The sequence below is a fragment of the Danio rerio genome, chromosome 6 (assembly GCF_049306965.1).
Source record: "Danio rerio strain Tuebingen ecotype United States chromosome 6, GRCz12tu, whole genome shotgun sequence".
NCBI lineage: Eukaryota > Metazoa > Chordata > Actinopteri > Cypriniformes > Danionidae > Danio > Danio rerio.
The window spans coordinates 9471793-9484806 of record NC_133181.1 but is presented as its reverse complement, the minus strand read 5'-3'; the positions used below and the strand labels follow the sequence as shown (position 1 = coordinate 9484806).

The following is a 13014-nucleotide window of genomic DNA, read 5'->3' as shown; positions in this document are numbered from 1 at the left end:
CTAAAGTTTGTATTGCGAACTAGGGCTGTGCAATATGTTGATATATAGAGTTGAAGTCAGAATTATTCACCCTCCCGTATACTTTTTTCCCCAATTTCTGTTTAACTGAAAGAAGCTTTTTTTCAACACATTTCTAAAAAGTAATAGTTTTAATAACTCATTTTTTATAACTGATTTATTTTATCTTTGTCATGATGACAGTAAATAATATTTCACTAAATATTTTTCAAGATACTAGTATTTAGCTTAAATTGACATTAAAGGCTTAACTAGGTTAACTAGGTTAACTAGGCAAGTAAAGGAAATTAGGCAAGTCATTGTAAAACAGTGGTTTGTTCTATAGACAAGTGAAAAAAAATATTGCTTAAAGGGGCTAATAATAATTTCGACCTTAAAATGTTTTTAAAAAAAAATCTAAACTATTGTTATTCTAGCTAAAATAAAACACATAAGACTTTCTATAGAAGAATAAATATTCTCAGACATACTGTGAAAATTTCCTTGCTCTGTTAAACATCATTTGGGAAACATTTAAAAAAGAAAGTTCACAGGAAGGCTAATAATTTTGACTTCAACTGTACATTGTATGGACAAAATAAAAACTTGGTTGTTTCACGCTGTCATAAACGATATTGTTTACAAAATACATACTTATTTATATGCGTAATATAAGTACTACACAACATTATAGAATGACAGAAACTTGAATAACATTGTGGTGTGAAAGTTGTACGCTTGATTAAAGTGTTCACATTTTGCATATAATTTAGCTATTTTTAAATAAATTTTAAATAAAAAGTGTCTCAAATTTGATTTATTTTATTAATATCTATTTTATGTTTCTATATTTTAATTAAATATTTGCCCTGAAGATTAATCAAGCCCTAGATAAAGTGAGACACATGATCACATATGAAAAATCCCAGAGTATATGTTTTAAAGTGTAAAACATAAATAGTCGTTTACATGTGGTCTATACACAATACCTGACAAAAGTCTTGTCGTCAATCCAAGTTGTAAGAGCAATAAATAATAACTTGACTTCTAGTTGATCGTTTGGAAAGGTGGCTGAAGGTAGATTTTTCAGATGAATCATCTGTTGAACTGCATCCCAATAATCACAAATACTGCAGAAGACCTATTGGAACCAGCATGGAGCCAAGATTCTCACAGAAATCAGTCAAGTTTGGTGAAGGAAAAATCATGGTTTGGGGTTACATTCAGTATGGGGGCGTGCGAGAGATCTATAGAGTGGATGGCAACATCAACGTCCTGAGGTATCAAGACATTTGTGCTGCCCATTACATTACAAACCAAGGGAGAGGGCAAATTCTTCAGCAGGATAGCGCTCCTTCACATACTTCAGCATCCACATCAAAAGCAAAGAATGTCAAGGTGCTTCAGGATTGGCCAGCCCAGTAATAAGACAAGAACATTATTAAGCATGTCTGGGGTAAGATGAAGGAGGCATTGAAGATGAATCCAAAGAATCTCGATGAACTCTGGGAGTCCTGCGAGAACGTTTTCTTTGCTATTTCAGATGACTTCATTAAGTGATTTGAGTCATTGCAGAGATGTATGGATGCAGTCCTCTAAGCCACAGGTGTCAAACTCAGTTCCAAAACTGCCGCAGCTCTGCACAGTTTAGTTCCAACCCTAATTAAACACACCTGATCAAACTAATTGAGTCCTTCAGGCTTGTATGAAACCCACAGGTAAGTGTGTTGGAGCAGAGTTGGAACCAAACTGTGCAGGGCTTCGGCCCTCCAGGAATTGAGTTTGACACCCCTGCTCTAAGCTCATGGGAGTCATACACAATATTAATTCTTCCACTGCACCATGCCTTTATATTCTACACTGTACATTATTTCTATTATGTGACACAACTTTTGTCTAAGCAAAATCAGACCTTACTGTCCTAATTAAATAATAAAAAATAAAGTCATGATGATAAAATGGTAAAATAAGCATAATCTAGAGGCCTTTGCCTTTCATATAAACCACTTCTGATACCAAACGATCAACTAGAAGTCAAGATATTATTTGTCGTTTCTAAAAATTGGATAGGTGACAAGAATTTTGTCAGGTAGTGTGTACATGATTTGTATTGTGATATGAGATTTTTGTTATATTGCCCAGCCCTATTGTGAACATACTGTAAAAGAGCACTCTGTTTAGTCTATTAAGTTTGATATGTGCCATTTATCACAAGATTGATCATATATTACTTGGATTATTTGCTGTTTAGCCATTTGTATTTCAAGGCAATTTCAGACTTGTACAGATGCTGAAGGAGAGAACCTGTGATTGCAACAGAATGCTTTTAGTTCACCCTTATCTAATGTCAATGTCCTTAATGAATTTCCTCAAATAGCAACAATCAGGACAACAGTTTGCCTATGTGAGTAAAAAAAAAAAAGGATTGTGCTAAATTCCTTCTTGTGTGGGTTTGAGAATTTGCATGCTTGGATTTCTCACTGAGAGTGACATTAGACAAGTCTTACATGGAGGGAGCTTTCTTTTAAATTTAAATGACAGTAAAACCACCCATAAGGATACTGTTCAGTGCCCCAGTGTTGCTTAAAAATGATTACATGAAAAATAAAGAAATATCAAGATAGATCTCGTGTGCCATTCCCCCATCTGAGATGCGGTTAACTTTTTCTTTGCCAGAGCAAGACGCCTGGCATTGAAACGGTCTGTCTGAGCACAGTGTGTGTGCATGCCAGTGTTATAGTTTTCTGAATTGATATAACCTTTCTCGTCTTCCTTGATCACCTATTAATCTGCCACAGGTTCATGTGCATCCTCTGTCAAGCTCATATGTGTGCGCATTAGAAATATAAACACCATTACCTCATTGTTTGATGAACGCGATACACGAGAAAACCCCCCAAAATATTTGCACACATTATGTAAGCTGACATTTTTATGCATAACTTGCCATGCATATGAGCTTCAAAAGGATGTCCATAATAGTTTGGTTCTGAAAAATGTAGTTTCGTTACACCTGAATGCACTACTTTGAAATTTACTAAAAACTTCTTCTGATATCCTTTTAATTTTATATAATATGATAATAATTTACATAAAAAATATTTGTGAATTAGCAGTTTTCTGTATTTTGTGATTCATGTTTTTATTTTTCTCTGTTTATTTGTGCTTTTGAATCGCATTATGAGACATTGATCTTTCTTCTGACAACTTTTAACCTTAAAATGGTGGAAAAATTACTTTTGTGAACATTTTTAAACAACCCAAGCTCATTCTGAAAACGTAGTCCCGCGGATATTTCTGGAGACCGCGATTTACGTGGCCGGAGGTACGTATGGCTGCATTTCATTTTTTAAGTGAACGCTACAAGCTCCTCTTCGCGCCTGCCGGCTGACAGCTCAACTCCGTATGTAAGACTTTCCCGCCGCAATCGGTTTGTCCAGTTAGCTCGTCGTGTATGTCGGTGGAGCGGAGACTCAGAGGGGAGCCGACCGTGACGACTGGGTTCGAGTCTGGGGAAGAGCGGTTCCAGAAATCAGGTAAGAAAAAAACTGAATGCAAAAAATAAAGCGAACGAGTTCACAACAGGGCGAGAATGTTGTGAAATCTGAAAACGCGGTCAAAATCAGACGAGGGCTTTTCTTTTTCTGGACGGCTTTTGTAAATCGTTGCTTGGGTTTAGGGAGGTAAACAAGCGGGTGGGCGGCCGTGTCAATTGGTAAAACCGGTTGGGTTTAGGAAAGGAGGAGGAGGAGGGTGGGTCTGCCGATTGGCCTGTCGCCTAGTCAATCATTCAGTCAGTCGGAAAGACGGTCACTTGACAGCAGCCTCCGGCGGATTTACGTGAGAACAGCACGGGTGTGAACGTTCGAGATGCAAAAAAGCACACACAGTACGTACCTCCCGGGACGTATTTCACGATCTCCAGAAACGTTCGCGGGACTACGTTTCCAGAATGAGCCTGGGTTGTTTTTAATAGTTTAAAGTGATATATTGTCTGGGTTTGTGTTGCATATTACACTACAAAAACCTTGTAATAAACTGCCTGTACATTTTCAGTTATTTTACAGTTTTATTTCTCTATATGTTATTTCTTGTGCATTATATTATTTTAAACTACTAAAATGTCAGTAAAAGGAAAACTGTAGAGTTGAATTTTCAACATCACAAGTCAACAGAGCAGAGATCAAGCTCCCATAATGCAATTCACAACCGTAAATAAATGGAAAACACAAAATACGGAAACTGTTACTTAACAGATATTTTTTCAGCAGGCTCATTTTGAAAACGTAGCTCTGTTTATATTTCTGGAGATCACAAATTATGTATACAGAAGTACGTATGGCTGCATTTCTTTAAAACGAAAGCTACGGGGCGATATGACGTCGTTCCTTTTCGTACTTATCAGCTGACCGCTTACCTCCGTATGGACAGCTTTGTGTTCGAGTCCGGTGAGGAACGGTTCCAGAAAGTAAGACAAAAAAAAAAGCCAAAAAATAAAATAAACAAGGGTAAGAATGTGGTAAAATCTGAAAACGTGGTAAAAATCATTCTGTTGGTTAAGTTTAAGGAAGTGGGTGGACGGGTCAGTCAGTGCTTTTTAAAACACCAGTTGGGTTTAGGCAGTACTGTGCAGAGACTTTTTAAGGGGCATGTGCTGATAGAACTGAAAAGCAGGGGAGCAGGAGATCGCGAACTGAAGTATCACCAAGTGAAGACGGGGGGCGGTGGTTTGCTAACTAAAGAGAGGGGTGATCACAAACTAAATAACAGGGGTGTCGGATAGTTTATAGCGAACTGAAAGGGAGGGATTGGGGTTCACGAACTGAAGAGCGGGGGGTGGAGGGGGACCGGGGGGCACTTTCGTTCATTTTTGAGGGGCTCTTTTTTTCCAAGAGAAAAAGGGCATATGCACTGCACAGGTTGAGCCCTATCTGTGCACCTGTCTGGGTTTAGGCAAGGAAGAAGGTGGGTCAGTCGATTGGTCAGTCAGTCGATCAGTCAGTCGACAGCAGATTTTTGCTGGAACAACACTCGTGAATGGCTCTCGCGAGAGAAATTTGACATCTTAAAAAGCGTAAACAGCGCCCTTCAGTGCATTCGCGAAACAAAATCTGCAAAAACACATACCTCCTGTGACTGATTTCACAATCTTCAAAAATGTATACAGCAGTGCGTTTTCAGAATGAGCCTTACAGTGTAGTCCTTTGAAAGTTTGACATTTTTTCTTTCTCTTGCAGTTAAACTTGCTTAAGGTTGATTGTATGTAAGCAAGAGAGAAACAAAAACTACTTAAAATGAGTACAACCTATGCTCTTTTTTTTTGCTTGAACTCACTGGTCATTGGAACGTCACTCTGAGATTCGTCCCAGTTAGTGTTTTACTTTGTGATTTGTCATTTTAATATCATGATGTGAGTGAAAGATGGTTCGATTTGAATGTAAATGAGATTATTAAGCTGTGTCCCAATTCAGATCTCTAAACGCAGCAAAAAAGATGTTGTTTTTTACCTAGATTTTTTTTGCAGTGTTACTAGTCTAAATATCTGCAAATTCTTAAATCAAGAAGCATTTTCTAGACAAGCAAAAAATATATATTGTATTGTTTTAAGGAATAATATGCCAAAATTATAAAATAACCAAAATAATCTTCCAATGGCGTAAGCAAAATAATAAAAAGCAAAAACAAGATTATTTTGCTTGTTTTAAGGAAAAAACACTTTATTTGGGCATTTCTGAAAACAAGACCAGTTTTACTTGCCTAGAAAATGCTTCTTGTTGTAAGTATTTTGAAAAATATTTTTAGATATCGTGATTTGATAATCTAAGGCAATTTTTGAGGATCCGAAAAGATTTTTCAAAGTTTAAAATCTGTGGTTTGACATTTTTACTGAAAGAATCAGAAAAATGTATGGCACAGAGCTATAATGTTGCTTCTACTATATAATGACCGTCAATAATTAGTCATTTTAATTATAATAATCCTTTTGCCTTCAAGTGTGTGTGTGTGTGAGAGAGAAAAATGTCTTTAAACCTGTCTAAATGAAGTGCTTAACAACGAATATCACCAGTCAATTTTTGAGTTTTTTTTATATTTACAGTATGTATAAAACATCTTCATAAAACAACACTTTACTTAAAAATTTAAATATTTTTTTACATAAAAGAAAAAATAGGTTAATAACATAAGTTTCATCAATGCAGTGTATTTCTGGCTATGGACAAGTGCAACATGACAATGCTTTTATGGTCCAGGGTTACAAATGCTCCTTTTGAGGTGAACTAACCCCTTTAGTTTATTAAAATGTATTAAAACATGAAATCTGGAGATATTATTGCACTATAGGTTATTACAATGTAATATATGTCAGAATCAGAGTGATCTTGGCATCATTTATTGGTCACACTTTACAAAAGTGTTTCATTATTAATATATTTAGTAACATAAACATGAATAAACCAGTTAAACTCTGCGTGCCCAGTACCGGGGACAAAATGATGTCATCGGGAGAATAACTAGATTTAAGAGGTCTGTCTGCATCATTAACAATACTGGTACAGCATATATTAATAACAATTAAAAATGTACTAATGCATCCAAATATGCTTGTTAACATGAGCTAACAATGAACAACTTTATTTTCATTTACTAACATGAACAAATACTGTAATAAATGCAATGTTCATTGTTTTGATCATGTTAGCAAATGCACTAACTAACATTATTTAATATAAACTTATTGTAAACTGTTACCAACCTATTACACTAAAAATAGAAAACACGACAATTTCACATTTCTCTTCCACTCACATATACTGTGAACTGCTCTCTGGACCAATAAAGCTGTCATCTGGTAGCTACAGTAATTTTCTCTGGCCCGAAACCACTGAGAGAACCTGTCCAATTCAGCCAAGTGCTTTATAAATGTTTATTCGGCTTTCACCCTGTCCTCTTTCTTCCCTACAAGCTCTCTGTCAACTATCTGTCCACCTCCATCATTCTAAATGCCCCCTTTTCTCCTTTTTTTCTAGTTTACTTTATCTTTCTATGTCCCTGTCTGAAGCTATCAGCGATCTTCTTTCCTTCTCAGCAGAAAACTGTCTCTGGTAGATATCTTCTTTTTCTAGATGTTGTCTTTTTTATGCTCGGTGAGAAAGTAAAGTACCTTGATTGAGTCTAGAATCTAATTATAAGGTCAATGACAAAGGCAGCATTATTCCCCTTAAGAAGCCTGTGTTTCACCTTTTATCTGGTTTAAAGATCAATAATTGAGATCCGTTTCATGAAGCCCTTTAATACATGCTCTTTTCACATTCCTCAATTGCTCCTCTTGATATCCTTGAGCTGGACATGCTTGGCAGGGCTTCTCATTGCTTGAGACTTGGCAGCAAATAGAACAGCACACTTTTGATCTGAGGGGATTATGCCCATCTAAATTGACATGACCCAATTTCTTTGCACCGTTGAAGGTATACTTGCATTTTAAGAATCGCTTTGGGTCTTTAAAGCAACTTCAGCAGTGATCATTTGCACCTGAACTTTGGCTATTTTAGCTTGCCAAGCATAAAAATGTATAGAATTAAAGAAACACTCCACTTTTTTTTTCTTTTTTTTTTTTAAATAGGCTCATTTTACAAGCCACTTATGAAGTTAAAAGTTTACTTTTTCAATTTCTAATACATTCAGCTGACTCTCTGGGTCTGGTAGGATCACTTTTAGCTTAGCTTAGCATAAATCATTGAATTAGATTAGACCATTAGCGTTTTGTTAAAAAAATCATAAAAAGAGTTTTGATAATTTTCCTATTTAAATAAATAAATAAATAAATAAATAATCAAATTTTTTAATTGAAATGCTAATGGTCTAATCCCATTCAATGACTTATGCTAAGCTAAGCTAAAGTACTCCCGCAGGACCTGGAGATCGGCTTAATGGATTCAAAAAAGGTTAAATTCAGCTGTTTAACTTCTTTTAAAGCAATTTAAAATTGTTTTGTGTACTTTAAAGGAGAGTTTTCCATGTATTTCAATCTTCTGGCATGACCTCTTCACCTTTACCTCCTTGCCTTTTTTTCTATGAAATGATTCTTTAATTACTTTTTAACCTTGCTGCTGTAGGGTGAGCTGGAAAAGCAACTACTGCAGGCCAATCCCATTCTAGAGGCCTTCGGTAATGCCAAGACCATCAAGAACGATAACTCTTCCCGATTCGTAAGTTTGCAAATGCTATATGATAGCAGATGGATTAATGAGCACCAAGTTTTGAACGAATTCATCATTTTAAATCTTTTCTTTACAGGGCAAATTTATCCGCATTAACTTTGATGTGACAGGTTTCATAGTTGGAGCCAACATCGAGACCTGTATCCTTTAAGAATGAACATAAAACACATATTAAGCAGGTTCAGATATTCATATATTCAAAGATTCAAGCATAATAGAGTTTTGCCTTAATTTCTCAACCATTTTAGATCTGTTGGAGAAATCTCGCTGTATCAGACAGGCGAAAACAGAAAGAGCTTTCCACATCTTTTACTACATGGTGGCAGGAACAAAGGACAAACTACGTGGTAGGTAAAAACACCTCAATACAGAAAAACAGTCGGGCCCTTGAAGTTATAATTCAATTTATTTTCACATCAAACCCATTTCTTGCTATTAGTTCAACTTTTAAATCTATTATATTTAACTGTAGAAATAATGCAGAAAAACTACATTACCCATGATGCTTTACAGAAAATGCCACCAATCAGTATGGCACATTACATGTTCTTTAGCTCCATCCACTCAGATAAATTATTTAATCGATTATGTAATTTTAAAATTGAATAATCTCCTTGCACTCTCAAAATACTTTCAAATTTGTATATATTTTGTAATAACTTTAAAGATATGATTTTGACAGTTTTATATTTCTACATCTTTTTTTTTTTATCTAATGGTGTCAATAATCATTACAGTTGTTTCCATCATTAAAGCTGTCAAGTACACAGTCTTGTATCTTGGTTTTATTTTATTTTATTTCTTTTTCTGTGTTCCTTGTTGCTGGTGTTCTTGGATCGTGGGCCTTATAATGCTCTCACTTATTGAAATCTCTATGGGGAAATTATCTGGGGGAAAAAACCTGGTGTACACTAATGCATTCTAGATGTGACATATGGATACAATTTTGCAGCATTATCTTTACCTAATGATAGGCAGACTGAGACTAACAATGTTTTGAAAATGTTCTTGTAGAGGATTATTCATGTGATCTTTATTCTAAATTGTCAGAGGAGCTTTTGCTGGAAAACTTCAACAACTACCGTTTCCTCTCGGCTGGCCATGTCCAGATTCCAGGCAACCAGGATGATGAGATGTATGATGAAACTATGGAGGCCATGGAGATCATGGGCTTCAGTGTTGAGGAAAGAGCAGGTAATAATTGCAACAGTGTCTAGTTAATAAAGAGACATAAGAACCAGCAAATGAGCTTTAAAATGAAAAGTGCCATAGAATGAAAACCAGGATATACCCAGGCATGGCTAAACAATAAGGGTGGTACTGGGACAGGCTTTAAGAAATAGTAAACAGTTTTGTGCTGCATGCATGACTGCGGATCCCTTCATAGCAAATATATATGCAAAATGCAGGATATACAGATTATACATTTATTAATACCAGCCCAAAAAGGCATAAAGTCTGTGTAACTGTATCTTTTCTTAGTTTAACACATGCATATATATGCACATTTTAGGGGCTGAACAACTTTAGAAATTTTGAAGTCAACTGTTATGTTGTTAAATTTAAATTGACGTCAACTAGTCGCTAGTGATGTCATCAATAAAACTCAAGATGCAAATGTTTTGCAACATGCCACAATTTGCAATTTATTTGCAGGAAATAAATATACACGGGATGCATTACAAAAACTAGGGATGCTTGATTATGGTAAAAATCATTATCCCGATTATTTTGGTAATAATTGTAATCATGATTATTCAAAACAATATACAGTTGAAGTCAAAATTATTAGCCCTCCTGTGAATTTATTTATTTTTTAATTTTTTTTATAAATATTTCCCAAATGATGTTTATCTGATTCAGATAAACATCATTTGGGAAATATTTATTTCAGATACAGTATTTCCTATAATATTTTTTTTTCTACTGGATAAACTCTTATTTGTTTTATTTTGGCTAAAATAAAAAGCAGGTTCAAATATCTTGAAACCTATTTTAAGGTCAAATTATTAGCCCCCTTAAGCAATATATGGTTGATTGTTTGCAAAAGAAATTACTATTGTACAATGGCTTGCCTAATTACCCCAGTTAAGCCTTTGAATCACACTTTAATCTGAATACTTGTGCTTTGAAAAATACCTAGTAAAATAGTATGTACTAACATGGAATAGATAAAATAAATCAGTTATTAAAACTATCATGTTTAGAAATTGGTTGAAAAAAAATCTTTCCGTTAAACAGATATTCGGGGGAAAGGATCACTAATAATTCAGGAGGGCTAATAGTTATGACTTCAACTGTAAATATACAGTTATTTTCCTCCCTGTAAATAAGCAAAGGGAAATAAATACAGTAGAATAAAAATATGAAACAAACTGTGCTTTAAGCACCTTCCATGTCAGGAAAAGCTTTAGCTACAAAAGTCAAGAGCAGTGAGGGATTTTCTCCTTTTGTCGTTTGATCACTGATAAAAACAGTTGCAGCAGGAATAGTTGCGCGCTGTCACTTTAAGAGCAGTGCGGTTCTGATTAAAGGTTTCTGTTTCACATGTCTTTTGATTCTCAACTCGTTTGTTTATTACACAAATGAGGATTAATATGAATAATCACTAAACACTGAGTTTAAAACACATTAAGATGACTTATGATGTGCGTGCTCTGCTCGACTCTGAGGCTGAGCGCACACACAAACAACAGCATGCGCTCTTTTGCGCTTTTAAAAACATGAATGATTTGAATGTACATCAATGAATGATGCGCATCCCGTGCTGCAAACATTACATTACAGGACATGCTTTTAGTCATTTTCACATGAAACTGAGCTTTGGAGAGCAACAAATGTGTACAACTGGAAAGGGGGCGGTATATGATGCGATAATCGTTTTATCTCGATTAATGTTCTTTTCGTAATCGTTAGAAGCCAAAACCGAAATCGAAACTTAACTTCGACTAATTGCACAGCCCTAGCAAAAACAATGCAATTTTACAAGGGCTAATTTTAGTGCAAAATACAGTAAATGGAGTTAACAGATTGATAACTGCCCGTTCTACTAAGAATCTAACAATAGCCCCTTTCACACAGTGATACCGGTAAATTTCTGGGAAATTTCCGGAACGACTTTACCGGTATATTCAAAAAAGCGCTGTTCACACAGGCGAGGACGTTACGGAAATTTTCCGGAAAAGAGCATTCACACATCCATTACAAAATACCGGTAAATTCTGACATCATTCACCACAAATGAGCTTTAAACGGCTGCGCTTGTATTTGTAAACATTTGACTAAATTACAAACTCTGTGGATGATCAATATTGTGAACAACTTTCACAGGATCACTTTCGCATGTCGAGATGTTCATAATATGTGCATGTGCGGCGCTCATAGGCGCACGCAAAGCTTGAAGGTAAACAAACAACGGCTTATCATAAGCATCTCATCGATGATTATTTACACAGTTGGCATTAAGAAGAACATATAAACGTGATCTGACTAACTTCTAGCAGCTAAATGCGTCTGGAAAAATATTCAAAGGCTTTTATCTTCACAAACCGCGCAGACGTAAATGCGTCTGACTGTTGTGATTGGCTAAAGCAGACGTCTCACGTCAGCACGTTCTAGACGTGCACGCGCTTGTTTCGGCAATCTTCCTTCTGCATTCACACAGCGCAGCATTCCGGCAAATTGCCGGTAATGTTACAACTTCTCTTTCCGGAAAATAGCCAGAACGAATTTACCGGTATTTTCAAAAAGGACCTATTCACACATACAACCTTTCCGGAAAATTGCCGGCAAAAGGTCTGTATGTGTGAAAGGGGCTAATAATAAATATTTTTTTGTGCCAAAATAATGCATACGTCTTCATCACATAGAACACCAATTCATGACAAGTTATTTCATAACAACATCAGCATTCATAATGCATCAGCCAACTCCCTGTCAGAGTTTTGCTCAAATGCATATTTTACCGCTATGATAGAAAGCCAAACAAACTACTCAAAATATTGCTCAAGTCGGACCTTTTTCATGGCTACTGCCTTAATTTGGTTATCATCTTGGTACGTTTCAAATATTGCAGTCTTTTAAAAGATAATCAATTCTGATAAATGTTTTGTTTTTTGTTAGATGTCCTCAAAGTAGTTTCAACTGTGCTGCAGTTGGGTAACATTGAGTTCAAGAAAGAGAGGAACCAAGAACAAGCTACCATGCCAGACAACACAGGTCAGACAATGCAAAGTTATAGACTTCTCAGATGAATGTAAATCAACTCTGCAGACCAAAATAACGTGTTAATGTGTATCTGATTTTCAGCTGCACAGAAAGTTTGCCATCTTCAAGGCATCAATGTGACAGACTTCACAAGAGCCATTCTGACACCACGTATTAAAGTGGGTCGTGAGGTTGTGCAAAAGGCCCAAACCAAAGAACAGGTGAAGAAAGTGCCTAGTCGTGCTGTAATGTTGTGAAACAGAGTTTTGATGTACAATATTATTAATACCCTATCTCCCATTACAGGCTGATTTTGCCATTGAAGCTTTAGCTAAAGCTATGTACGAACGCTTGTTTCGTTGGATCCTTCTAAGAGTCAACAAAGCGTTAGACAAGACGAAACGCCAGGGTGCATCTTTCCTGGGGATCTTGGACATCGCTGGCTTTGAGATATTTGAGGTTTGGAAAAACAAATTAAGAAAGTAATTAAGTGAAGTTTATTCATAAACTTATTTCGAGAGGATCACGTGCTTAGGATTTATCACGGCCGGTCTCGCATTTGCTAATCAATATCTTCCAATCATACGAGCTC

At 35.9% G+C, this 13014-nt stretch overlaps 1 protein-coding gene across 4 annotated transcripts in view; it reads left to right on the top strand.

The window, feature by feature from the left end:
• Window positions 1-13014, top strand: part of myh11a (myosin, heavy chain 11a, smooth muscle) — an 82567-nt gene that overhangs the window by 32834 nt on the left and 36719 nt on the right. For 2 of the 4 annotated variants that reach the window (XM_021476875.3, XM_021476876.3), the window contains exons 6-13: window positions 2375-2401; window positions 8112-8204; window positions 8293-8356; window positions 8465-8563; window positions 9267-9410; window positions 12339-12434; window positions 12525-12643; window positions 12729-12881. In XM_021476875.3, the coding sequence (XP_021332550.2) occupies window positions 2375-2401; window positions 8112-8204; window positions 8293-8356; window positions 8465-8563; window positions 9267-9410; window positions 12339-12434; window positions 12525-12643; window positions 12729-12881 (795 nt within the window). 4 annotated transcript variants of the gene reach the window in all.